At 36.9% G+C, this 27,777-nt stretch overlaps 2 protein-coding genes and 1 long non-coding RNA gene across 7 annotated transcripts; 2 read left to right on the plus strand and 1 right to left on the minus strand.

Moving 5' to 3' along the window:
• Positions 1–704: 704 nt before the first annotated feature.
• LOC122079933 (serine/threonine-protein kinase STN7, chloroplastic) lies at positions 705–20,186 on the plus strand. Of its 4 annotated transcripts, none has more exons than XM_042646727.1 (11): positions 705–1,244; positions 1,348–1,434; positions 1,693–1,815; positions 1,961–2,059; positions 2,433–2,601; positions 2,698–2,791; positions 16,259–16,352; positions 16,455–16,511; positions 18,438–18,851; positions 18,933–19,099; positions 19,881–20,186. In XM_042646727.1, the coding sequence occupies exons 1-10, from the start codon at positions 813–815 to the stop codon at positions 19,092–19,094; spliced, it is 1,731 nt and encodes a 576-aa protein (XP_042502661.1). In that variant the 5' UTR covers positions 705–812; the 3' UTR covers positions 19,095–19,099; positions 19,881–20,186. The 4 variants fall into 4 exon arrangements, with proteins under 4 accessions (XP_042502661.1, XP_042502659.1, XP_042502658.1 ...); XM_042646725.1 differs by lacking the exon at positions 19,881–20,186 and adding an exon at positions 19,242–19,766; XM_042646724.1 differs by lacking the exon at positions 19,881–20,186 and having other exon boundaries at positions 18,933–19,254.
• On the minus strand, positions 6,762–9,420 carry LOC122079934. 2 transcript variants are annotated; one of them, XR_006140561.1, is made up of 2 exons: positions 8,607–9,420; positions 6,762–8,258 (listed from the first exon to the last, which is right to left on the minus strand). It is a non-coding gene; the product is annotated as an uncharacterized LOC122079934 (long non-coding RNA). The 2 variants fall into 2 exon arrangements; XR_006140560.1 differs by having other exon boundaries at positions 6,762–8,330.
• A 942-nt stretch (positions 20,187–21,128) lies between the features above and the next one.
• Positions 21,129–26,080, plus strand: LOC122077915 (toll/interleukin-1 receptor-like protein). Its single transcript, XM_042643806.1, has 2 exons — positions 21,129–21,610; positions 25,717–26,080. The coding sequence occupies exons 1-2, from the start codon at positions 21,129–21,131 to the stop codon at positions 26,078–26,080; spliced, it is 846 nt and encodes a 281-aa protein (XP_042499740.1).
• Positions 26,081–27,777: the final 1,697 nt, after the last annotated feature.

The following is a 27,777-nucleotide window of genomic DNA, read 5'->3' on the forward strand; positions in this document are numbered from 1 at the left end:
ATGTATATATTTATATACACGTGCTTGTGGGGAGATGCTTTTGTCATATGGCAACTAAAGTTTTCTTCACTTCTCATCCAATTTATCACTAAAAAATCAATTGACTATGATGTATTGGTTCTAAGTTCTAACTATGTTGTTCAACAACAATAACACTATCCACCCTATATTTAACAATCTATCCTCTTTGGAATTGTTGGCAACATTTCAATATAAATCTCATTGATGATTGTATGCAATGCAACACTATAAATGTATTGATTCTAATTGTATTGTCCAACAATGACAACATTATCTGCCATATGCCCAACAAACTCGACTTTGGATTTTTATCTTTTCAATCATCCATTTGTTTTTACCTTCTTTTTTTTTTAATCTATTAATCAATATTTGATATTTTATTTCATCGCATGGCTTCTTCTTTATATAATTTAAACTATTGATATATCTAACTATAAAAATATATCTCAATGTTTTCTCAACTAAATGGAGTTGACTACATAAATCTCTACGACACGAGCGAATTTGGTCGCATTTGTGGGCTACATCAGGATCCAAACGGGACGTTAGGGATAGATCAGAAGATCCTTCCATGGAGAGCTGGTTTAGCATCGGCTACGTGTTACTTGTGGTGCACATGAGACATCGATCCAGCTTCCAGCTAAGCTCTTCACCTCCACATAAAACTGAAAAATCCCTCTTTTATTTTTTAGGCCCAAATAATGTGAGAACCAATGAACTAAAATATTTTACAAATGGGAAAGCCAAGACTGGACTGAAGCAGAGCCGTTAGTGTTAGTTTTCGTACGGAAATGGCGACGGTTGCAGGAATTGGAGCGGCCGTTGGTCTCGGCTTCAAATCCAAGTCCTCGACTCCAATCTTCTTCTCAACTCCATTTCTCGGAAAGAAATTCCAAATCAGAATTTCCAACTCTTCTGAATCAAAAATCGCCTCGAAATCGAAGTTTTTGGTGGTTCGTGCGGGAGCTGAACTAGTTGATTTCGTTAACCATCTCTTTGTCGGCGTCGGTGTTGGGCTTCCTTGTACTGTGATGCAGTGTGGTGACGTTATCTACAGAAGTACTCTTCCAAGGTCAAATAGCCTTACCATTACCGTCCCCGGCGTAATCTTAGCTCTCAGCGCTGTTTCTTACCTCTGGGCTACCCCTGGTGTGGCTCCTGGTTTCTGGGACATGTTCGTTCTTGCTTTCGTTGAGCGGTTCTTCCGTCCTACTTATAGAAAGGTCTCATAGTAATTATCTCTACTTCATCTATTCCATCTTCGCAGTCGAATTTGATTTATAAAATTGCTTATTGGCTGGTTTTGGGGTTCTTGTTGATTGGTAGGATGACTTTGTTTTGGGAAAGAAGTTGGGTGAGGGCGCTTTTGGGGTGGTTTATAAAGTTTCATTGGCAAAGAATCCTGGTTCCAAGGTATATATACATTTTTTGGTTTGTGAACTCTACAGTTATTTAAGAATGGATATTTTCTGATTGATTAATTTTCTTGGATATGTTTAATTTCGTGTACGCAAACAATTTTATATTATAAGTGGATATTGTTTCCTTAATTAGCTGATAACTTGATGTTGTATCTTTAAGTAGCTGAGAACTTTTGGTTACTATCCGAGTTTTAATTTGGAAATGGCTGTCTGTAATGTTCTAAATTTTGGGTTTTGGTGGTTTGGCAAAAAGGAAGGTGATCTAGTGTTGAAAAAGGCTACTGAATATGGCGCGGTGGAGATTTGGATGAATGAGAGGGTCCGAAGGGCTTGCACCAATAGCTGTGCAGATTTTGTGTACGGATTTCTTGAGGTGTTGCTCTTTTACAGTATATATTAATCTATTACTTCTATCCCTACTATGGTAATGATGCTACTACTATGCCGGCTGTGTTCTACCATCTTTGTTAATTGGTTTAATTGTCTTACTATCTCTTGTTTCGGAGTACTTTTTTCAGAACTCTTCTAAGAAAGGAGGTGAATATTGGCTTATATGGCGTTTTGAAGGGGAGGCAACACTCACTGATCTTATGCTGAGTAAAGAGTTCCCTTACAATGTCAATACTCTCTCTCTATTAGATTACTTATAGTGATGTTGCAATATAGAGTTCACTGTTTTAGGTTTCAAAGTTCTGAAAGTTCCATCTGTTTTTAACAAAATTTGGACGGTAATAGACAATGCAAGTACGATAACGGTTATACTTGATTGAACTCAATTAATACAAAGCATATATTTCATTTAAAGCCAATAGTATAATTATTAAATTTCTAACTGTGCTTGTTCAGTTGTTTCATATCTTCACTGGTGCATATCATCAGCTTGTCTTCTGCTTATGATATACACAAATGCTTGATAAGTTTATATTTATGATTTCTGATAATAGCAATTGATTTATGATTATAACAGTTGTTGGTTACACATAATGTCAGGTGGAAACAATGATTCTTGGTAGGGTCCAGGACTTGCCAAAGGGATTTGAGAGGGAAAATAGAATCATTCAGACAATCATGAGGCAGATTTTATTTGCTTTAGATGGACTCCATTCAACAGGCATTGTTCATAGAGACATCAAGCCCCAGAATATTATTTTCTCTGAAGGCAAGGGCAGCAATCAACCCTTTCGGTTTTATTGATTTCGTAAGTTTTAACTGTTCTTGTGTAACTAATTTCTTATTCTTTGTGGAACTTGAACAGGGGATCGCACATTCAAGATCATTGACCTTGGGGCTGCAGCTGACTTGCGGGTGGGAATCAACTATATTCCCAAGGAGTTTCTTTTGGACCCAAGGTATTTCCTCCTCCATTATAGAGAATTTGTTCAACATGCAATCAAGTTATCTTGTTTCTAATGGGCTGAATATGAATCTTCTGATACTTCAGTAATGATTGCCTTGAAATTAAATGTTTTTTGGGCGACTTCCAATTTAATGTATAAGGTTCTGTTTCCCAATGTTAGGAATGGTATCTGTATTCCTAGCCTTTGTGTAAGTGTAACCCTATCCTCCACACAAGTTTGTAATTTGTTCACATTTAATTTGTAAGAGTTATCCGTATGGCATTCTGATTGGTCCAACGGTAAGGTACGAATGTTGCGACCTGGTGGTTAAGCGGTTGAAACAGCCTCTCGACATTCTCGGGGTAAGGCCGCGAAGTTCTCACCCCCCTGACCGCGCCATCCGGGAGCCTCGTGCACTGGGTACACACTTTTTATCTGTATGACATTCTGATTTGCTTGAGAAGAGGAATGTTTAGATTTGATCTTTTCTCTTCTATATCCTATTTTGGCCATCCCATTTCCCATTTCCCATTTCATTTGGTGCCTTAAACTTTCTTCTAATCAGTCCTTTCTGAGACGATATTCTCATTGCAACATGATGAAACCATCTCTTTACCTGTTAAATGCACATCCACCCAATCCTTGAATCTTGTCTTAGCTACACTCATTTCTAGTTCAATCTTCCTCAGTATTACTACATTGGAAACATCTTGCCATCATTGTTCTTAGCGTACAGCTGGACTTGTAGCAGAGTTCAATTTACCATTCTTCCAGGTGTGATATATCTGCTTTGAGGCTCGTCTTCAAGCTCATCAAGGTTTGGAAAATTGAAACATTTCAAGGCTTTAGGAAAGGCAAACTTTCTTCAATTTCAGATTTTGAGAAAATCAATTCAAAAGACAAAGTCTCAAAGCGAATTACATATATCTAATCAACCATTCATTAACTAGGTTGCAATTAAAAGAAATAAGAAATCCTAGTCCTACTCGAGCCATGGTCCTACATTAAATAAATAAAAATAATTTATGGGCTTTCCTACACCTATTAAACAAATAAGATATTCTAAAAATCTAAAACTCCTATTTCTAAGCCCAATTACAACATCATTAATTGAAAATTTTAAATAGATAGAGAAGTCCATTTGATGCGCTGCATCAAGCTGTGGCCTAATCTCTGCCGGGTCATTTTGTGAGGTTAGGTCATTAAAGTCTTTTACATACTTACATGACGATGTTGTCATCAATAGTGTAGCACAAATTTCAAATGCATCAACGACTTCATTCTCCACCATAATTTTGATAGCTCTGCTTTGCCTTGATGGTTTCTTGAAAGTTTCAGTTTCCCCCACCAGGCTGAAGTTTTCAACTTTTATGCTACAAGTTTAATCTTTTGCCTCTTCAGTCTTCATATAAATAAAAAATCCCCAAGCTAATGAAGCCAAATGAGGAAATCCTCTGTCTAGGGTTCACCCACCCTAAAGGTTGGGAGATCCACCTTGTAAGGTCTGAATTTCCAATCTTTGTGGTTCTAACCATGTCTAATTCCACTTTTGCTTTCCAGGAAATCTATTCAAGCTCGTAACAATAGACTGTTCCACATAGGAGAATTTTGGCCTGTATTTCTGTCGGCATGTTTCCATGGATAGGAAGACTGCAGGCTTTATCAACTACCTATGTCCTGTCTAATAGATATGATTTTCCTTATTAGTTAGGCTGAGGAACAAATATCCTCCTCTTATCTTTGATCAGTCCTGCGAGAACTTCTATTTTATTTATGAACAGTTCTATTGTTTTTGATAGGGTCTCTATAGACATAATTGTGTTTCTACCATCTAATGACTGTTGCATGTATGTTTTAATAGGCTTTGGGCACTTAAATTCATTCTTAGTGAATAAACTTGGGGGGGGGGGGGGAACTTGCTCTAATTCCATCCAGCATAAGAGTGGGCATGAAGGAACAAGAAAGAAGATAGCATCTTAGAAAAAACCAGGCACTGACCTTGTATCTGCAGGGAAAATTTAGAAAAGTGGTAAAAAGTAAATTCCATTAGTTCAACAACAGTACATGGTACTCCTAATAAATTCCTTCAATGCTCTCAAAGTGTTGGTTGGACTGTTTAAGCGATTAACTACCATGTCCAAATGAATCTCCCTCAATACTACCATCACAAATACTGTGTTGGAAGATATTTCATGGAGAAGGCTCAACTTAAAATTACCCAAAAAAAAGAGTTGCTTAAAGAAAAAATATAGGGTTAATCTATTTTGGTGCTTGGCCCACACTCTCCTCTACTTAGGTGGTAACAACAACAACATCACCAACAACAACATTCAAAACCTTATCCCAAACTTAATGCGATCAGCTATATGGAGCTTCCAAGAAAGGACGAGCACGAGGATCCATGCAAAAATATTGACGGGTTATAGCTAGTTATAATAAGTGTCGAATATCAACCTGACATACTGCTACAAATCATCCACAAGCTTATAACGACAGACTATAATAAGGTATCGGCTGTCTACCTAACATATCATATGGATAGGTCAAGCCAAAGCGTCCTACATGCATTACGTTCACCACCAAAAAATCCATCACCCAACCTACTTTTATGAAAGGAGAAATGAGATAACGAATTCTTGACAGCCCCGCTAAGCACGAAAATAACAACTCCAAACACAACCCCGCGTTGAAAAACTAGATAAGCAACCGAAAACTCGAGCTAGAGGTATCTATGAATAGCGGTTCAGTGAACCAACATAAAGCCCACCAACACAAGCAAACCAATTGCAACTCACTAGTTTACGTTGGCCTTTGTGACCGGAGTAATGACTAACAAGGGCAGTCAGAGCGAAAGCATTTGACCTCTTGGATTTATGAAAGACAAACCACTGGGAAAGCATTTACCACCTCTACTTAGGTGGTAAATACAAGCTAAGTGGCTAAAAACACTTATTGCATACCAATGGTTGAATTAACATAGTCAATTCTTTGATATTTGGAAGTACATAAGGAAAAGCCAAATAAATGGTAGATCTTAAATTTACTGAATGAAATTTGATGCATAGACGCTTCAGAAAGTCCCCTGTCTAAAGATTCTGAGGGACGAAATGCTCTAGTGTTTTCAAAATTTAAATGAGATTGTGGCACTAGAGCACTGGGATTTGATGTAGTGGAAGAAGTGACAAGATTGGAGAACATAATAGTATGCAACATGGGAAAAGAAGACACTATTAAAAGGCTCTTGATACCATGTCAGTAATAGCACAGTCTTGGTTTCCTCTTGAGTCCTATAGAATTGCATTAATAAAGTTGTTACAACAGACGACCTTATATGATAACACAAGGTAACATTGGGAATAGTTCCCCGTCAGTTAAATGGGACCTTAGGGTTGGGCCTATACACTAGGGAGATATATCCGCTTATGAGCTTAAGCTCTTAGTTGGAAACTTCAACAGATAGGAGATAAACATGGGTTTAAAATGAGAGTGATTATTATCTCTTGATCATGTCATGTAAATCAGTAGATATTTCATCAGCACTAGCTCCTGTGGTGGGGATGCAAACTTTTCTTTCTTTGGACTGTCCAGTAATGATGTACAGTTGTACACAACAGTTCTCCAATACAAGGGACAGAGAAGAAAGGACTATTCAAATATACACTTGATATTGCATCGATTTATGTACACATGAATTGCACAGATCTTGCAGCTGAAGGAGCTGTAGTTGGGCTACACTTAGGGGTTTCAATACCAGCATTGCCTTTCATGGTTATCGAGCAAGTGAGAATGGCCATGTCGTTGTAAAATCCATATGTCTCACCGACTTTCCACCTAGATGAGCTTCGGGCACAGAGGTGACCCTTAGGATGAAGGTTAATGTATATAACTGATGTCACGAGACAGAATCAAATTGAACAAAATCTCAGTAGAGTGAAGCTGCTTCATGATGTCCAAATATTTGTGTCAGAAGTTACATCATATCTGGATGTATGTGTCCATGCATATACCATAAGCAATATGAATAAATAGAGGTTGGTACGTTCCAGCCCCTTCTCAACATAACAAACTTCTAGAAAGAAGCCATTAAATTCTATACTCATGTAGACAACCGTTCCAAATCTAAACCATACTAGATGTTTAGAGTATGGAATAACAACTATTTGGGCTAATGGGAATAAAAAAAAAATGGAAAAGATAAGAAGAAAAGCCTAAGTGACGAAGGACTAACAAACTCCGAAACAAATGTCAGAGAATTCAGATCACATAAATAGATTCCTCAAACGAGTCTTACATTTTGAATATTGACTACTGAAATGTGTGCCTCTTGATTTACTAATCTGGCTCATAAAATTATCCAATCATCCAAAAAATCGAATTGCATATTATCCCCATTCACAAGAGATTTCTACTAAAATAAGATCCTCTTCTTCCTTGTTATCATCATTCACATTACTTTTGCCTGCCTCTGGAACATCTTTGGTTGCACTTTCTTATACAACATTTTCTTTTTCCCTCTTTGGATTCATGTGGTTGAGGACCATCAATCCTCAAATTAAGATCCACAATATTTTTCTCATTATCTTTAGTTCCATTGGATTGGAACCCCATTTCCACAGTCAGATCCGCAGTGTAGTCATCACCTTCCGAGCTAAGCTTCAATTGATTGTATCTGAAGCACGTTTTCCCTGTTTTTTTAATCACCGTTGAAGTAGATTCAGAGTGATATAGGACCGTAATCTGTGAGGCATTGGAAGCAGATGAAAGGAATTATGCTCAAATATTTGTAATAAGTGTGATCATATGATTCTTGGTCCATATAGTCTTTCATAACACTATCTTTTGATGATTGTTGATTTATAAATTGACGTTGCCTTTCCCTAGCAGTTTGAGCTTTAAGGTGAAACGGTAGCAAACATGGTATGCTTGCCTTGTTTCTTTTCTTTATCTTTTCCCCTTTTCTTTCTTCTTCCTTTTATCATTTTCTTTGACGGATCCATGTAGCCGACCCCATTTAGTTGGGGTGGCAGAGTTGTTGTTGTTGTTGTTGTTGGTAGCGAACATGGAACCAAAGGAAGTGAAGAATCCAAATGTTTGACTCCTGGGAAGTGCATCAGAAGAGCCTTCCTGACACTTCTTCTCCCTTGGTGTCATACGAAGGATATGTAGCATGAGCTCCACGTGTAAGGACCATGGGATCTTGACCTGCATGTGCGGGACAGTGTTGATGTATACATTGATGTGGCCTTTCACTAACAGTTTGAGATGAGATTTTAGGTGAAACGGTAGTGAAAAAGATGTTATAAATTCAGTAAGAAAATCTAGAGAGGAAACAGGTAAAAGGATTACCAATCCATCAGAGAACAAAGATCTAAGATGATGGTTTTAGGTTCTGGTAAATCATTGATGCGATGAAAACATTCTCCCAGCAAATCACGCGCAAATTGTTTCGTTCTTTTTTTCCTCTTCGTATTGTCATTAGCTGAAAGATGAGTGACTTTAAATAGCTGGCATAACATTAGAAACAACTTGAAGATGACGAGAAATGAAACATCTGCCATATGGAAACAAGTCATTATGTTCGAGACAAATATAGCTACAAATAACGAAAAATTTTGTATTTGTCAAGATGTTGGAGTAAAATATTAAAAAGTGTTCCAAGCCTAGAAATGGAGTCCATCCTCTAGTTTTATGGAGAAAACTCAAGATCCATCAAAGGAGATTGGTCAGAAGTGCCAGGGTTTATAGAGCCAGCATCAGGTTAGGTATTGAGAAAGCAAGCTCTGATTGTTTAGGACCCATTTGTGCCTATATAATATTCTTCCCTCACCTGAGCACTTGTTGGACCAAATAAATCTACAGCTCTCATGTGAGATCAACCGGATCTGCAGCATCTACACATTTTCAAGGTACTGCAACAGCATTGGTATAACCTGGTTTCCCTCGCACCTTCTCTTCAACAAGAAAAACCTAGTTTGAAGTTCCCCAAGGTTGTCTAGGGTTCAGGCCAATGACTAGATATGTTGGTAAAGAAGAAAAAAAATTCTAAAGCTTCATCCTTCCATGGGAGTTGTTGGAGGCATTATATAGCAAAATCTTGCAGGAGGAAAATTGTAACCGATGAATAAATGTAATTTACTAAAAAAAAAAAAAAAAAAACCGATGAAACAAACCGAGTAATATCCACACTGGGAAAGTTATTAATTGTGATAAATGGTAATAAATGTATTTTACTAAAAGAAAAATTGATAATAAATGTATGAGACACCCTATATCTCGTCAGATACATCATATCAAATTTAAATTACAATTGGGATGTGGCTTCTATCTTTATCACTTAATTTCTACTGTTGTCATTTTACGATGTCCTACTTCGATTATTAGTTACTTTCTATCTTTATTGATGTGAGAGCGAGAGACTCTCAAACTTCTAAGAGAAAGGGACGCTTGAGAGAGAGAGACAAGGAGATTCCGTGACTAGGTCAATTAGACCACCACTCCTCCTATATATTTAATGGGAGAGGGTTCTCTGCCTGGCAGCATGGCCCCTGCAGCAGCACACAGCCAATCACATTGCTCACACAAGCATCAACAGGGTGAAATTTTTCACATTTGCAGAGGGTGGAGTGGTCATTTAGCCTCCCATTGTGTCTGGCCGCAGGTGCCATGCTGCCAGAGGGTTCTTTTCCCTTATTTAATTGATTCATAAGTCATTACATATAGAGAAACCCTAATTCCCTGAAAGTGCAAAACTTCAGCTAACGTAAAAACATCTCCAAAAACATATAGCTTGGTCTCTTACAATTCATTCCAATAAACTGAATTTAAGCTATGAACTTAATCTCAACCACCCACAGTAAAAGATTGCCCATAGAACTAAAAGTAAGTTTTACCATAATACTAGAATCTTTGAAGATCTAGTAATAGAAGAGAAGTTAACCAAGTTCATCTGCATAGACTCCTCTAGAATACCATCAAGAAATATTTTGAATTTATTTTTTTGACTGAAATCCCTTGAATATTATTTCTCCTGCTTCTTCTCCAGCTTGCTGCTGCTTCTTTCTACTTCTATCCTCTTTGAATTGGGGTTGCTTTCCAAATCAAGTTACTATCTAAACTGTCTTCTAGTAAAAAACTAAAATGTGCAAATTCCAAAAACTGGTTGCATTCTGAGAAGGATATAAACTATGTGGGGAATTAGTCTACTAAAACTCACTTACCTGCCTTCTTTATTTTTTATACTTGACACCATGTTGTGCCCCTCTTTAAGAAAAATAAACTAGTTTGTAAAAAAGAAGTTTTAGAAAACAATAATGTAGTTGTTGTAAACATATATAGAGAAAGATGTAAAATGAAAAGTAAGAAGGCTAGTAAGAGGGTTTGGTAATTCACCCTCTCCACTTTTTAGGTAAGTAATCTAATATGGGATGCAACCATGTTTTAAGGTATTGGTAATCATATCTTATCGTATTGTTCGGCAGATATGATGCCAATATGGATCGGTTGTATCGGCCTTGAAGTGGTCCATTTTTTTATTTTCGTCTGTTACCTACCAGAATCGGACTGATAAATATTGGTATATGTTGGATATGTATGTCCATCAAACCCGGTTTATTAATAACATTGTTATTTTCATTTATGCATGACATTTATCAATTGGGCTTGTAAATTGTTCCATGGGTTTTCACCCAAAATTGTTCTCGGCTAGGGATAGGACTGGACATCCTATGTCACTAGGGATGTGATTCCGGTACATAAATGTAAGTACACATACTGTGTGTACAAAAAAGAATCTAGTAAGAATCTCGTATATATTACTGCCTGTTGTGTAAGGACGAGATTCATACCCGTCACTTGACCTTTGACCTGAGAGATCTTATTTGTTGCAGTGTTGTATCACGTGTTTTGGTAAGCCAATGGTTGACGTCCAACGGCCTATATATCTGTATGCTGGACTCGTGGTCCCACATCGTTAATGAAAGAGATCGTCAACATGGGATCCATTGCCCTTAATTAGGGAATATTCAGGAGAGAGAATGTTTGTACTTGATTGGACAAAAATCTGGTACTGGTCGTTTTTGTAAATTGTTTACAAAGTTATTTTTTAATGTGAAAAATAATATTTTGTTTATTAAATTTTATTTGAAATATTTTTGGCATCCGATCATGTTCACGGAATCTCTGAAACAGACATGTACAATGAGTTGGGGTTAGACAATACTAAATTGCATGCCCTATAGCTCATTATGGGATATTGGAAAAGTGGAAGGTCTTATATGCAAACTAAAGAGTTAGTATTGCATGACAATATTTAGGAATTTAAATGGTCAATTATATTTTTATTTATGGTAGTGAATAAAATATAATTTGATTATATGGTCACCCATAATAAGAAAGATAGCAATCCCTTTTAGATTCTACTTCTTCCCACTTTTGAAGCAAAGTAGTTGTTTAATTTTGGAAAATGTTCTCTACCACCAAGATTTGGCTTTCTTTGTTTAAGAAACAAATATTTGACCAAAAGAGAAAACCCTAAAAGAGGTTCTATTATATAAGGGACAAGGGAGAGAGATTTAGTTTTTTGGAACTTCCTCATCTCCCATGTCTTTTCTCTCTCCCTTCCTTCTCTCCCTTGTGAGTGAGTGTGTGCTAAGGAGAAAACATGAATGGTGGATTTCTCTTCTCCAATTGAACGTGGATCATAGTTTTAAAGTGTTGAGATCGATTCCTACGGTTGCTCAAGTGCAGAAGAACTATCATTTGGATGAAGAACTTCGATTTCTGTTCTAAGGTAAACCGATTTGATTCCCATGTAGTTAGTTTTTGTGCAGTGATTTCGAACGCAAGAGATCCTAATCCGATCCCTTCCACTGTGCAATTGGGTTTCAGCCAACAGTATATCGGCGAAGATCGATAAGTACACCAATACCGTTGCCTATACCTATAACGTTGAATGCAACTAGTCATGGCATTTTATCCTTTGGGGAGGGTTTTGGTAAGGAAACCGATTAGAAAGAAATAGAAGAATATGTAGTGAGGTGAAGAACGAGAAGAAAAAAGTCCCAATGAAAACAGAAAATCCAAAAACACAACAGGTCATTAATCTGAAAAAGCATTAACATCTTCATTGGTGATGATTTCCTTATTGGTTTCCAAATTTTAAATTGTAAATGGTTCCTTGGGGTTTTATCTCATGGTCATCAACCTTAGCTAACTCCTCATTTCCATTTACTTCTTCCCTCTTGAAAATGCGTTCCATGTATGCAAACTAATATTCTTTGGTTATAAAGTATGATCCATATCTAACTTTATTGTCCTCCCTTGAGTCTCATCAATCAAAACTACATCATGGACAAAAACCAGAAATATATGATTGATATGGAGAATGCCATACTACAATTAGCAGCCCAAACTATGCACTTTATTAACTACTACAAAATTTCAACTAAATTTAAATATAGAAAGAAATTTCGAGACTTGCATTGTAATTCCCTCCCATTTTTGGAATGTGGACATAGAACAAATTAAGCTCAAAATATCTCTACTGACCTGGTTCCACATCAATAAACCAGGGCCCTCCTGCTGTAAATCCTTATCATCCATAAATAATGGAAAAGGATATGAGCTCAATGTCCATTTGGAGTGGGCCTGCTGTTACGAGAAGCCAGCTTGTCTCTCAACCAGTTGTTAACACACTTTTTCCGATCCCTACATAGGTGATTGATCATGTTAAGCTGTCTTCTTGCACATCCTTCTCCAAAATCCACCACATTCTCTCTGGGAGAACCCTATCATAACATTTTTCTAGTCGTTGAAGACAATCTGAAGATTCGTCCTCCTCTCTATACTTCTTCATCAATTTCCTAAGTCAATGCATCAATTGTTGACCTCTCAGGTATAAAGCTAAATTGAATCTCGGATGGCTCGTACCATGTCTTAAATACTGTACATCAGCCACTGCAATCATTTGAACTAACAAGTTATTCATGTGGCCAGAAAACTTTTTGTAACGGTCATCCCTGTCCAAAAAGTACAGGACCTCTTTTGTTTGATTAGGTTCTGGTTGTTTACTAAATTATTCTGTGCTGAAAGGAGCTTTGCTTTCCTCACTATATACTGTTATTGATGCAGAATTCCGGTAAGAAGAGAAGGGGCTTGTTGTTTTGGATTTGGCTTAATTTATTGGGCACAACTAAACCTATGGTTCAAATTTAATTTAAGTTAGGCTTAGTTTAACTGCTCAATGGGTTATACGAGCCATGTAATGGGCCAATTCTATAAGTCCAAATATTAGGGATTTAGGTCCTATATGAGATTAAGTAGTTAGTTTCTACTTGTGTAATAGATTTTGTTGCTAAGTCATTGCCAACTTAGTAGTTTCTATTCACCCAGGAAAAAAAAAAACTTAGTAGTTCCCTTTTTGGTCTTGTCTCTTTCCTTTTTGTTTTACAGCAACTAGATCTTCTAGGGGGTGTTCCTATTTTATTAAGTTGTGAGCTACTTGGTAGCTAAGTATGTACTACATGCTTTTAATTTTATAAATACAAGAGAAGGGAGAACCTCCCAACGATTGTGGCCAATGGAATGCTTGTGATCACTATGGAGATTACATGCTACTGTGGTGAAAAATCAGGAACCCTAGATGGAGAATTCTAGGTTGGCTTTTGTCCAAAAATAGTTCTAAGTTGGATGGTGGTGAATCCTCCCATTATCCCATAGGCTTTGGCGGTGAAGCCAAGTCATATCCCCCCTTTTCCCTTTCTTTTCTCTCATCTTTTTCTTAGTTTCAGCAAGCTACAGAGGTGAGTTTGTGGGAGTTGAGCAAGGTAATCCAAAACCCTCTTTTATTGCATTCGATTCCACCTTCCTTATGTCCATTCTCTTTGTTTTGTTTTAGTTTTTATTCAATCCATGTTCTATTAATCTTCTTCCTAAGCTTATGTTCTTGCATAAAAATTCTGTCCACTAGAGTTCTTAGTCTTCTCTTAAATATTTCATCCCATCCGGCTGTCAGATTCGCTCCAATCTTAGATATGATGTTCTACCCTAATTGGACGACCTGTCCAGAATTACAGCATCATCAGATCTGGAATTTGGGAGTTATCCTTGTTTTAGAAACATACCATTTTCAGTTTTCATCAAGTTTCTATTTTCTGTCCACGGTCGTTATTCACCTTATAACCGTTGGTTTCCTATGATATTTTAGCCACAAGTACAGCAGGTTTAGGCCAACCTTTGAGCAGTTTTTCAGCCTCATCAGTTGGCTAGTTTGGGAGGATATTGAATCTTCTATTTTCATCCATTTAGCTTTCTTAAGCCAGTTCACTTTGTTCTGTCATGTGGTTATTTTTAGTTATTAAATCTTAATTTAATTTATTGGAACTCATAAATTGGTATTAGAGCTATGGCCAACAGTGAATTAAGTCTCTCTGAGATGGCCGACATTCAAAATTTTCTTAATCAAGTTCTTGGGGAGTTGAGGCAACTGAATAAACAGTTGGCCCTAATTCAGTAAAGAAAAGGCATACCAGAATCACCTTTTACTTTACATATTGATCTCAACTTTGCACCTCCACATGAAGAGAAGATACCACCAATCAAAAAACAAGAAACTGAAGTTGAGGTTAACATTGAAGAAAATCCAGTAACTGGCGAGGATGAGGAAGAGACGATGCTTGAAGATTCTATTATAGAGTCCTATATAGAAGAGGTTGAAACAGAAAAAATTAACGTAGTGTTGGACGATGAGGCCAAGAGTGATGATGAAGTCAATGACACTGTGCAAGAAACCGTCAGCATTCATAAGTTCTTGAAGAAGTAGGGTTCGTGTTACCACCTCATTTCTTTAACGGAAGAATCCCCAAGGTTGAGGACTTTATTACTGCAATCTTTACAGGTGATTGCAACTCACATGTTGTTTCCCCCTTGTCACTGCAAAACTCGAGTTCGAGGTCAAGTGTTTTTTTTTTTTTTCTCTTTCAAGTTGGGGAGTGTTGATGCAGAATTCCAGAAAGAAGATAAGATGGGCTCATTGTTTTGGATTTGGTTTAATGAACCATAAGTTTGGTTTAAGTTAGGCTTAGTTTGAGTGACCAATGGGTTATATGGGCCATGGGCTTAATATTTTTAAGTTTGTAATTGTAATGGGCCAATTCGATAAGCCCAAATATTAGGGATTTAGGTCCTATACGGGATTAAGTATTTAGTTTCTACTTTGTAATAGATTTAGTTGTTAAGTCCTTAGTAGCTTAGTAGTTTCTATTCTGGTTTGGCTCTTTCCTTTTTGTGTTATAGCAACTAGATCTTCTAGGGAGTTTCTATATATATATATATATATATTTTTTTTTTTTTGCTAACGACGGGTATTCAGGCCTTTGGCCTGACTAGTCCCGCAGGCCCGTACTGACCCCACAACCGCATGGACTGGGTCATACCGGGGTTGAATGAAAACCATTCAACTTTTACTGAAAGCAGTGAAGAGCACTAAACACCCCCGTGTGAGTGGCCCAAGGTGTGCCTAGTGGTAGTCGAACTCAGGATGTCTTAGTTTACGGCTCGTACCAAGTTCGTTGCTCACCAACTGCGCTACCCCCTTGGGTTAGGGAGTTTCTATATTATTAAGTTGTAAGCTAGTAGCTTAGACTTGCTATCTTTGTACCGCATGCTTTTAATTTTATAAATACAAGAGATGGGAGACCCTCCCGACGATTTTGGCTAATGGAATACTTGTGTTCTCTATGAATATTACATGTTAATGTGGTGAAACAACAGCAACCCTAGATGGTGAACTCTAGGTTTGGTGGTGGTGAATAATATCCCCCCTTTTCCCCCCTCTTTTCTCTCCATCTTGTTTTCAGTTTCAGCAAGCTATAAGGTGAGTTTGTAGGTGTTGATCAAGTAATCTGAAACTTTGATTTTGGTTTCACCTTTATTTTGTTCATTCTCTTTGTTTTTTTAGTTTTATTCACTCCATGTTCCCCTAATCTTCTTCCTAAGTTCATGTTTTTGCATATCAATTCTTTTCATTTGTGCTCTCAGTCTTTTCTTAAAAATTTCTGCTCATCTGACTCTTTGATTGAGTCCAATTTTGGATATGATGTTCTTCCCTAATGGGACTAGGTCTGTCCGGAATTGCAGAGTCATCAGATCTGAAACTTGGGAGTTATCCTTGTTTAGAAACTTACTATTTTCTATCTTCCTGAAGTTTCTATTTTCTTTCCACCAGCATTATTCACCATCTAACCATTGGTTTCCTATGATATTTTAGCGACCATTACAGCAGGTAAAGGCCAGCCTTTGATCAGTTTTCAGCCTCATCAGTTGGCTAGTTTGGGAGATATTGAACCTTTTTTTTTCTGTCCTCTAGCTTTTCTATGCTAGTTCACTGTGATTCTGTCCTGTGGTTGTTTTTAGTTCATTAAATCTTAATTTGATTTATTAGAACTCATCAGTTCTTACCTGCGTTTGTTCTCACCTATTCAGGTATGCAGCACCCGAGCAATACATCATGAGCACTCAAACTCCATCTGCTCCTTCGGTTCCTGTTGCAACTGCTTTGTCCCCAGTCCTGTGGCAGGTGTGATATCACAATAATTGTCCAACTTAACTAATCTTATGCTGACTGAGCTTTGGAGGATTAAGTCCATTTTATGATCGTGATGTTATTCTTATTCAACAGATGAACTTACCTGATAGGTTTGATATCTACAGTGCTGGGCTCATATTTTTGCAAATGGTAAGCAACAAACTCAGAGAGTACTTGATTTTAATTACTTCTGGTAAATGAATGATACCTTGAGAAGACTGGCTTCAGGAGTTTGCAAGTATTGTCTGTCACTGCCATTTTTGTTTTGCTGTGTCTATTCCACTTGACTAGTCCTACATAGTGATTTTAAAATTTCATAGCAGCAGTTCAAAGTAGGGTCAAGATTTGGTCCACTAAGAAGCAACCGGAACTAAGTGGAATGATATAAGCCAAATTAATTGTTAAATTCTTCTAAAATTTCAGGACATTTGTTATTTTGACTGACTTGGCTAAGGGGGAACTAACTCCTTTTGGCTTCACTTTTCATAAGAGCAGTTCAAAGAGGACTTAGCATTTTGGCCAGTTAGGTCTTACTGAGTCAAGTCCTCTGCATATTCAGAGGTATTATGTGATTATGATGTTAAGCTGAAGACTTGGTAAATTCCATTTAATTATGACAACCTCATTCAATGTGGACTACTTTGGTTTAGTGGGTTTTGCCTCCCATTGGTTTCAGTGTCCACACAATTCAGCTCGTTGTCCTTTACTTCACTTGCTTCGGTGACATAATAATTACATCATATAGTTCCAACATATATTACACATGGAATATCTTTAAATAGTTTTTATTAACTAATGTCATAAGCCCAAGTGATTATTTTGGAATTTTCATGGTTTCTTCTCTATGAACATAATAATGGTTGAAGCGTCTTTAAACAAAGACTATACATCTCTGACTCGTTTAAGGAGCAACTGCTTGTCTCAAGGGAGTCCGAGGGAAATTAGGTTTGCCTCAACTCCCTCTCTATCTCTCTCTCTCTCTCTCCCTCTCCCAAGAAGGTTTTCCAGATTTTAGGCTACATGGCCGTGAGGCTGGGCTGCTGCCCCACTCCTCTCTCTCTCTCACCCTTATTCTCCTTCTCTCATCCTCTACCTCTCACCCTCCACTGTCTTCTTCCTCCTCCACTCCCTTTCTTTGCTTCTTCACCCTCTCCCTTTCACCCTATCTCTTCTCCTTCCTCTTCTGTCTCACACGATCGGGAGGTCGTGATCTACCCTTGCCGACCCCCTTTAGATTCCTTACTGTCAAGCCTCAAATCTGGTGAGTTCTTCAACCGATGCTTAGATCTGGAGTGATGTTGTCCCGTTGGCTTTGCTGCAGATCAGATCTGGACCTTCTTGTCGCCGAGTTCTCTGCTCGCTGCCTGCAGCCATCCATCCATGAGCCGCTGCCCAATTCGTGTGTAACTTGCCACTGACCAAGCCGCATCCCAGATCTGGATTCGCCGGTTTCTCCATCTCCTCCCAAATCGAATCGTTTGCACCGCCAGCGCCCACAAGGCCAGCCACTTGCATGGCCAGCAGCCCACAAGGCTGTCAGCGATGCTCGGCCGACAACTGCCTCGCCATCGCCCTCCAAGGCTGCCACCCTCCTGCCACAACTGTCACCAACACTTGGCCATGGCCCTCCTTAAGGCTAGTGCCCACCGCCGTGGCTGCCTTATTGCCGGCGGAGCTCCGAATCTCCTCGTGGCAGCTAGGATGTTGAAGTGTGGAGACATGTTGAGTAGGGTTTGGTGGAACCCCTACTTGTAATTGTCTTGTTTGCCCCTATTCTTATTTGGGCTTCTTGGTTCTTGCTTCTTAACCCATTTGGGTTGTTGTGCTTTGAGTTGTGTTGCCCACTTAGGCTTGATGCCCCTCTTTGCTTTGGATTTCTTAGCATTTGTCTCTTAACCCATGTGGGTTTTTTGTGACAAGTTTTTGAGTCTACAAGCCCATGTGGGGGATTTTGTTACCCTTACTAGGTTTGTAATTTCCCATTTGGGGCCATATTCTCCCTCCCCCTTCTTTTAATGTGTTAATTATTCACCAAAAAAAAAGCATAATAATGGTTTTCGTGACTTTGTCTGTCAGGCATTCCCATCAATACGCACAGACAGTAGCCTCATTCAATTCAATCGTCAGCTAAAAAGATGTGGATATGACTTAGTTGCATGGAGGAAAACTGTTGAGCCTCGGGCTAGCCCTGAACTCAGGAGGGGCTTTGAGTTACTTGATTTAGATGGTGGGAAAGGGTGGGAGCTTCTGACATCTATGGTCCGTTACAATGCAAGGCAGAGAACAAGTGCAAAAGCAGCCCTAGCCTATCCATATTTCGACAGGGAAGGTTTGTTGGCTTTGTCATTCATGCAGAACTTGAGGTTGCAGCTGTTTCGGGCTACTCAGCAAGATTACAGTGAAGCCACTAAATGGGTAATCAGGCTAATGGCAAAATCTGGGACAAAGAAGGATGGTGGTTTCACGGAAGCTCAGCTTCAGGAGCTCAGAGTCAGTTTCTGAACTATGAGAAAGAACCATCAAAAGATTTGGTAAAGTTAATCATTCACTTTTACTCTTCCTCCTTTGCAGGAAATGGTGCCAAAGAAGAAGGCCAGTGCCCAACGTAATGCTCTAGCATCAGCTCTTCGCCTGCAGAGGAAGATTATAAGAACAGTGAACGAGAGCATTGATGAGCTCAACCAACGCAGGAAGAGTCTGTGGTGGAGTAGGTGGATCCCCAGAGAGGAATGAAGAAGGTATATTCTGTGTAAATATTTGTCTAGCACTATAAACAAACCAATTTGGTTGCATAGGGAGCTCTGTTTATATGTATATATGGATTGTCCTTATCTTCCAAGGGAAGAGTTTAACACCTTTGTCATCCTTATTATTCTACAGTTTTTCAGCTTCAGTTATGTTGTACATCATCCATAGGGAGGGTCCTGAGGAACAGCGTTGGGGGAAAAGAAATTGAAAACAAATTATTTTGTAATCCATAATGCAATTTCTAACAGATACTTAAGCAATAGATTGAGCATATGTAATGAAAGGAGAACTTCAGAGGGCTGTAATTACCGGAAATGGTGGCATCTTGTTGGTCTAGGAGGCATATCTGCTTTTCTACTAATGCCAACCAGCTGAAGTGGAGGAGTTTGCACTTTGAAGTAGGGGTGTCAAACGGTCGGTTTGGCTCAGCTTTGGTCGGGCTGAATTGGTTTCTGTCTGGGAATGAGTGAGACCAAAATCAACCTGCCAAAGAACTTTGGTTTTTGGTACATTTTGGTTTTGGTTTATTTTGGGTTTTCCAGGTTAATATCAGTTTAGATCAGTTTGTAAAGGTAGGGATATCAATCTGTCGGTTTGGACTGGTTTTGGTTCGGTTTCACATTTTTAGTGTGAGAATGAGTGAAATCAAACATGATCCATTGAGGGTGCACCAGTTTTGGTTTCTTGTCTAACCGCTGAACCATCGCACCAGCTGCTACACCTAGGCAGCATATAGATCCCTCCCCCTAATTAATTGTAGTAGTATTGCAGTATGATGGACAGAGAACTAAGGACTTACGGGTTGGGGAGAAAGGACAAAGGGAGGGGTGGGAGGTGTTGCAGGAAGAAGAAGAACAAGAAGAAAAGATAGATAGTTGATGGAAAATCAGTGTTTTAGGTAATTTTGTAAACTCAAATCCGTTACTGTGTATTTTTGTTAAAACTGAAACAATGAGTAGGAAGCAAACCCAAGTTTGTGTAATCCTGTAATTTTCCCCCAGAGAATCCCATCCTACTTCCTTGTTATACTGGAAGAAACTACCCTTATTAATGATAAGCTTATGATTTGGTTTTTAATTTTTAATTGGACAAGGCTAAGTTGAGAAGAGTCAAGTCAAAAGAATCATTTGTTGTTTGAGAAAGCAACCAATCGTTCTGTTCTCGATCCTAAAGGACTTATACTTCTAAATGAAAATATGCCAAAAGACTCATTGTGTCTATTATATAATTTGCCCTTTTTTCCTGGATAATGAAGGATGTCCCCACATCGAGTGCGAATAGTATCTACAGGTCTCCATAAACCATTTCCACTCCGAAAAGGGTGGGAGCTCCAACGAAAAAAGAAAGATGCCAAGGGAATTCAAACCCAGATAAGATGCTTTCAGAGAGGCTTTATCCACTATGAATCACCAATGAGTCATTCCCCTTGAGGTTGTAATTCACCACTCTTGTTGCCGTGAGAATATTGTGTGTATATATATATATATATATATATATATTTTATATCCATCTTCTTACTAACTCACTTTTTCTTTCTTTTTTTTCTTTTATTTCTGCACCTAACCCTAACCCACAAATTGAGCTCCTCTATGGCGCAACACAGTGTGCAGCATGCATCCAATGGCCAGAAACACCTTGATATGAAGCCCAAGGCGATCACACGTAGCCGAAGGCGTTGTTAGGCGTTGGATGCGTGCGGACATTGTTTTGTGCCACAGAGGAGCCAAATCCAACCCACATGACCTTAGCTGCTGCACTATTGGTTTGATTTGCAATTGGATGATCAAAATTATTTCTTTGATTTTACCAAAAGAAAAATTATTTCTTTGACTGAATTGTCTGATTCGTAAGGAAAATGATGCCATTTTATAATGATTCTTATACACCGCAAAGAAAGAATCCAATGCCTAATTCTAACAAGAAATTAAAAAGCATATACCAAAGAAGAGAGCTAGCTCCTCAAGTCAACAAGAAAAGAAGAAGAGAGGTCGTCTCCAATATCTCTGCAACTGCAAGTTCATGGTTTCATCATCTTCTCGTCGGCCTTCTTCTTACGATGTATTTATCAATTTCAGAGGTGCAGATACTCGTCAAAACTTTGTCAATCTACTTGACGATGCTCTAAGAAGAAATGGAATCTATGCCTTCATAGATAGCAAAAAACTCAGGGAAGGAGAAGAGATTTGCTCATCCCTTGTAAGTGCAATTCAAGGGTCTGAAATCTCGATTGCTGTCTTCTCTAAGAACTATGCAGATTGCAAATATTGTCTCCTGGAACTTGCTAAGATATTGGAGTGTCATTTATTTGAAGGTCAAACCATTCTGCCTATATTCATTGATATTGAGCCACTGGATGTTCGACATCAGACGGGAAGCTTTGAAAGACCATTTCAGAAACACAAGAAGAGGTGTGAGTCGGCTGATGTAAAGAGTTGGAAGAATGCTTTAACAGAGGTGGGGAAATTAAAGGGATGGACCCTCAAGGGGGATGCAAACATTGAGTAAGTTTTACTCTTTTTTCTCTTTTTGGGTATAAGAGGAAGTTTTACACTTCACAAACATGGTTTTTCAAGTATCGGTATCATATTGGTCGTATCGGTCATATTGTATTGATATTGCTGATATTTGACCGATTTGGATTGGGATTTACCCATATCATTTTAGAGGTTTTTTTTTTTTTTTTTTTTTTTTTTTTTTTTTTTTTTTTTTTTTTTTTTTTTTTCTGAAGCAAGGGCTAAAGTGATCGATATGCATCAATCTGATCCGAATCAGTATCGAGGTAGATACCGATACCTAACTCCATGCTCACAAACTTATTCTAAAGATAGTCTCCACTCTACACTTTAGGGGTTTATCTTCTTCTTCTTTACATTAAGATCAAGGGAATGGGATAGTGTATGTCACGGGGAATTAGAAACTAAAATCATGAAATAAGAAGCCACTAATTAAGCTATGTTTGGAGGTCAAGAAAGAAAAGAAAAAATTGAAAAATTTTTGAATTTGAGTAGAAAGATGTACATAAGAAAATTATTGTATAACTTTTGCCTTATTATGCTTTTTGTACTATTTTCTTTTCTTGGTTTCCTGAAAAATGATAAGAATTGAAAATCTTTTCATCTAGATATCTATACTGGTACTAGCATTGTTCTACCTAAGGTTTTAAAATGTGTAATCGGGGATGAAAGTTGTCAGTGCCGAATCCTCTTGGATTGGTCTGAAAAGCCCTAAAAAATCTGCATATGCAAAGAGTATTTCAATGATTCTAGTGATTTTATCCAGAATCGACTGTATTGACTCGTAAACAAATAGGTTCGATGATGGGAATCAAATTAAAAATCGATCGAATTGACTCATAAATGATTCACTAAATCTTGAAACCCTAATTCTATCTGTCAACCAACCTCATCGTCAACAAAGAGGAGACGAAAAATATTGTCAAGCTCAAAAACCAACCCCATACGGGAATGGAGCCCCTCTTTCATTCGAGAAACAAACACTGAATCATAAGGGAAAAGCAACCCTTTTTTTTTCTTTTTCTTTTTTTATTTTTTTTATTTATTTTATAACGAAGGGTGTTCCCACATCATTTGGAATGGATATAGTCCCTATGGACCCTCACATGCTGTTTCTATTCCAAAGAGGGTGAGAACCATAAGGAAAAAATAATGGTAGTGCCAATAAGATCCAAACCCAGATAAGATGCTTTCTAAAATGCTTTTCCCACTATGAATAATCAATGGATCAAACCCGGATTAAAACAACCCTGAAACCAAGGACAAAGAAACCCCCTGGTGCTTTGGTAGGTTAGCTCACTACTTTACCTTAAGAGTATCAATGAATGAGATATTGTCTCATCCATTTTTTTTAAAATCCAAATGCTTGACTTGTGCCCTCCTTTTCTCCCCTTTTATCTCATTTTAATTCTCTATAGCTTTTGATTGAATGTGAATATTTATTTCATTTCTTACTGCTACAAGTACTCATTGTTCTGAATAAGGTAGGCCTTTTGAGTTGAATTGAGAAATCCAAGTACTGTTTCTACCAACAAAAAAAAGAAATCCAAGTACTGTTGAGAAATCTTCTTGTTTGGTGCTTGCATAATCATTTCTTGTGGCATGGTGCATGTTCTCTGATGTGCTAAACATGTTTCAATGCTTCATTACATCTGATAGATCAATCTTAGCTATTAGTAAGCCTAATAGCTAGATCCAATCTAATCTTAGCTATCAGTAACTAATTTTTCAATGGAGCTTAATTAGGTCTCTTTTTTCCTTTGATCCTTGTAGTGGAATCTTTGAATATTTTTCAAGTCCACTAAAGCCATTGTACCATTCCCATGGGTCATGGTGATTTGAGGATTAATTCCATTGGAATAATGAGGGAACCAAATAGAATAATTTCTCAAATTTAGTCCACCAAAAGATAGAATACACAATAGGACAAAACTTATAAGGCTTTAAACCTAGAATTTTTTCTACCAAAAAAAAAAAAAAAAGAAAAAACCTAGAATTTTAGATGACTTTATCTATACAAAAACCATATTTTATACTTACATAATTTCACCAAAAAATGATTGAAATTGATTGGAAACAATAAAATATTTTGAATTATACCAAGTAGAACTAAACTTTTAAAAGGAGCAACTATACTTGGGATATAAAACTTTAAGTTAGCTAGCAGCATAAGGAGCTTGAGTTTGTTGGTATAGCAAGCAATTACATTTAAAGATTCTCACATTGATGAGAATTTTTTTCCTTCTATTTCAATGTAAACCATAGAACCACCATCACAATCCCTATACTCACTAATTAACTAATTATTCGATAGAACTAATTACTAACTACAAAATGGAATTAATTATCATAGAATTACCCCTTCATTAATTATTTACTAACTTTATCAATATATAATTACTAAGTTAACAAAAAGAAAAAAAAAGAAAGAAACTTACCACATTTAGGTTTTCAAAACAAAACAAATTTAATTGACTTACCAAATTCTCACTATTCAAAGGGAACCCCATAGAATAACTTCTCAAATTTAGTCCACCAAAAGATAGATTACACACTAGGACACAACTTATAAGGCTTTAAATCTAGAAGTTTAGATGACTTTATCTATACAAAACCATATTTTATACTTACATAATTTCACCAAAAAATGATTGAAATTGATAGGAAACAATAAAATATTTTGAATTATACCACGTAGAACTAAACTTTTAAAAGGAGCAACTATACTTGGGATATAAAACTTTAAGTGAGCTAGCAGCATAAGGAGCTTGAGTTTGTTGGCATAGCAAGCAATTACATATAAAGATTCTCACATTGATGAGAATTTTTTTCCTTCTATTTCAATGTAAACCATAGAACAACCATCACAATCCCTATACTCACTAATTAACTAATTATTCGATAGAACTAATTACTAACTACAAAATGGAATTAATTATCATAGAATTACCCCTTCATTAATTATTTCCTAACTTTATCAATATATAATTACTAAGTTAACAAAAAGAAAAAAAGGAAACTTACCACATTTAGGTTTTCAAAACAAAAAAAATTTAATTGACTTACCAAATTCTCATTGTTCAAAGGAAACCCCAAATAGAATAACTTCTCAAATTTAGTCCACCAAAAGATAGATTACACACTAGGACACAACTTATAATGCTTTAAATCTAGAAGTTTAGATGACTTTATCTATACAAAAACCATATTTTATGCTTACATAATTTCACCAAAAAATGATTGAAATTGATAGGAAACAATACAATATTTCAAATTATACCAAGTAGAACTAAACGTTTAAAAGGAGCAACTACACTTGGGATATAAAACTTTAAGCTAGCTAGCAGCATAAGGAGCTTGAGTTTGTTGGCATAGCAAGTAATTGCATTTAAAGATTCTCACATTGAAGAGAAATGTTTTCCTTCTATTTCAATGTCTAACCATAGAACCACCATCACAATCCCTATACTCACTTATTAGCCAATTATTCGATGGAACTAATTACTTACTACAAAATGGAATTAATAATCATAGAATTACCCCTTCATTAATTATTTTATTATTTCCTAACTTTCCCATTATATAATTACAAAGTTAACAAAAAAAAAATTACCACATTTAGGTTTTCAAAACAAAAAAAAATTAAAGAACTTAGTATATGATGCATCATATAAAATTACAATTTAACTTCTTGTTGACCTTTTATATGTGTTGTTTCTTGGTTGGATTGAAACCAATGTTGTTTGGTCCAACAATGAGTGATATCGCCGTGGTGCTATGATATACATTATTTTAAAGATATGTATGGCTAACTTTTGAGACAAGTATGAACAATAAAAAATTATCAGCCCATCATTTCCTCTACTTTGTAGCCGAGGTTGGATTTCTCAATTTCTTTCCATACTTAATGTCATGAATAGTACTTACTATACGTAAATTTTTATTATTCCATCAAAAAGCTAAGTAATCTATTTTATATTTTACTTGAGATTTACCAATGGTTAATTATTGAGTAATCTATTTCATGTTTTATATTAGAGTTACAAATGGTTAATTATTGTTGTTATTTACATTTTGATGTGAAATAATTGTAGGGAACAATCAAATGTAATCAAGGAAGTTGTTCAAAGGGCTCTGAGAGAACTAGACAACACGCCCTTGGATGAATGTAGATATCCTATTGGAATTGATCTCCACATACATAAACTACTTTCTCTATTAGAAATTGATTCCGATGATGTACGATTTGTAGCAATATGTGGCATGGGTGGACTCAGAAAGACAACTATTGCAAAAGCTGTCTACAACAGAATCTTTCAAAACTTTAAAGGGAGCAGTTTCCTTAAAGATGTAAGTGAAGAAGCATCACGTAGAAAAAATGGTATAGTTTCTTTGCAAAAGAAACTTCTTCAAGATATCTTCAAAGAGGATTGGGACATAAGCAATGTTTCTGGATAATTGATAAAAAAAAAAAAAAGACTTCACAGAGAAAAAATTCTTCTTGTTCTTGATGATGTAGACAATCATGAACAACTTGATGCACTAGTTGGTGGACTCAATTGGTTTGGTCACGGAAGCAAGATCATAATAACAACTAGAGATGACCATATATTGGATGTGCATAAAAATAAAATTGAAAAAGATATTCCAATATACATGCCTGAAGAACTGGATTTCAAGAATTCTCTTCAACTGTTAAGTTTGCATGCCTTTAGAAGGAGCGAACCTTCTGAAGATTATAAGAAGCCTTCACATGAAGTCGTACGCCATGTTGGAGGGTTATCACTGGCTCTGGAAGGGTTGGGTTCTTTTCTAGTTGGAAAAAACGAAGAAGAATGGGAAGATACATTAGAAAGATTGAAAAATATTCATGATGACAAGAACTCTGGAAAGCCAATCAAAAGCTATGATGACAAGGTCTTTCGAAAGTTGATGATAAGTTATGAAAAACTAGGTGATTCTGAGAAAACCATATTTCTTGATGTTGCATGCCATTTCATTCGATGGGAAGTAGAAGAAGCAATTTCCATATGGAAAGCCTGCAAGTTGAGTCCAAGATTAGCAATAAAAGAACTCATTCAAAAGCACCTATTAAAGTTTGTTGAGTCTTGTGATCATAAAAATTGAGAATGCACGATTTACTGCAAGATATGGGAAGGAGAATCGTTATGGAATACAGCTCTGGGGACCCCTCCAAACATTGTAGGTTGTGGTATGATGATGAGATCTTTAAGGTATTAAAAAGAGACAAGGTAAGAACTAGATACTTGCATCTTTTTCTTGTTCATCTTTTATTGTAACTAATTATATAATCTTAATAATTGTTCTCCCTCAATATTATGGGAATACTTGAGCTGCCAACATAGATAATGGTTCAAGTCGAAGAAACCTCATAATGCAAAAATACAAATGACATAATGCAAAATAGAAAGACAAGGACCATTTCTAATCAACCCTGGACCCTACGAGAGTAGGACTACCTCGGGGTCTAGCATTTTTAAACTTATAATCCTAGTTTGTGGAGATACATTACACCCAAGTACAAGAGAATGAACAAGTACAATAAATGTTTCGTGCATTGAATAAGATTATGCATCTTTGCTTTTTGTTTTGGGTGTGTGTATCAAATTTTCTTTACTTGAAATGCTATTTTTCGGTTGTAGGAAGCTCATATGGTTGAAGGTATCCTACTTGATCAAAATTTTAAATTTGAAGCCAAAGATGTTTTAAGCTGTAAAGATTTTGAGAAGATGCATTATTTGTGATTTCTCCAATTTAAAGGAATTGACAAACTCAAAGGGAACTTTTCGCATCTTCCTTCTCGATTAAGATGGCTCGGTTGGAAGTGATGCTCTTTGAAAATTCTACCAGATAATTTTTATCATGAGGAACTGGTTCATCTTGAGCTATCAAAAAGTAGTATCAAACTAGCTTGGAATGAGACACCTCAAAATAAAAATAAGGTATATTACAAATTGCCTTTCTTTTTCTTTTAATTGTTTTATTATCAAATTTTAATTGAGTAATACTTTACATCATATCTTTCTTTGACAGTGGTTCCAAAAGTTGAAGGTTCTTAGTCTCAATTACTGTTGGCATCTCTCTAAATCTCCCGACTTCTCATGGTTTCCGCGCTTACAAAGATTGGATCTCAG

This window comes from Macadamia integrifolia, chromosome 5 (assembly GCF_013358625.1).
Source record: "Macadamia integrifolia cultivar HAES 741 chromosome 5, SCU_Mint_v3, whole genome shotgun sequence".
Classification (NCBI taxonomy): Eukaryota; Viridiplantae; Streptophyta; class Magnoliopsida; order Proteales; family Proteaceae; genus Macadamia; species Macadamia integrifolia.

Coding starts and splice junctions, on each gene's coding strand:
- LOC122079933 (XM_042646727.1), top strand. CDS start 813: ATGGCGACGGTTGCAGGAATTGGAGCGGCCGTTGGTCTCGGCTTCAAA. Junction 1,816..1,960: donor TTGTGTACGGATTTCTTGAG/GTGTTGCTCTTT, acceptor TACTTTTTTCAG/AACTCTTCTAAGAAAGGAGG. Junction 18,852..18,932: donor CTCAGCTTCAGGAGCTCAGA/GTCAGTTTCTGA, acceptor CCTCCTTTGCAG/GAAATGGTGCCAAAGAAGAA.
- LOC122077915 (XM_042643806.1), top strand. CDS start 21,129: ATGGTTTCATCATCTTCTCGTCGGCCTTCTTCTTACGATGTATTTATC. Junction 21,611..25,716: donor AAGGGGGATGCAAACATTGA/GTAAGTTTTACT, acceptor AAATAATTGTAG/GGAACAATCAAATGTAATCA.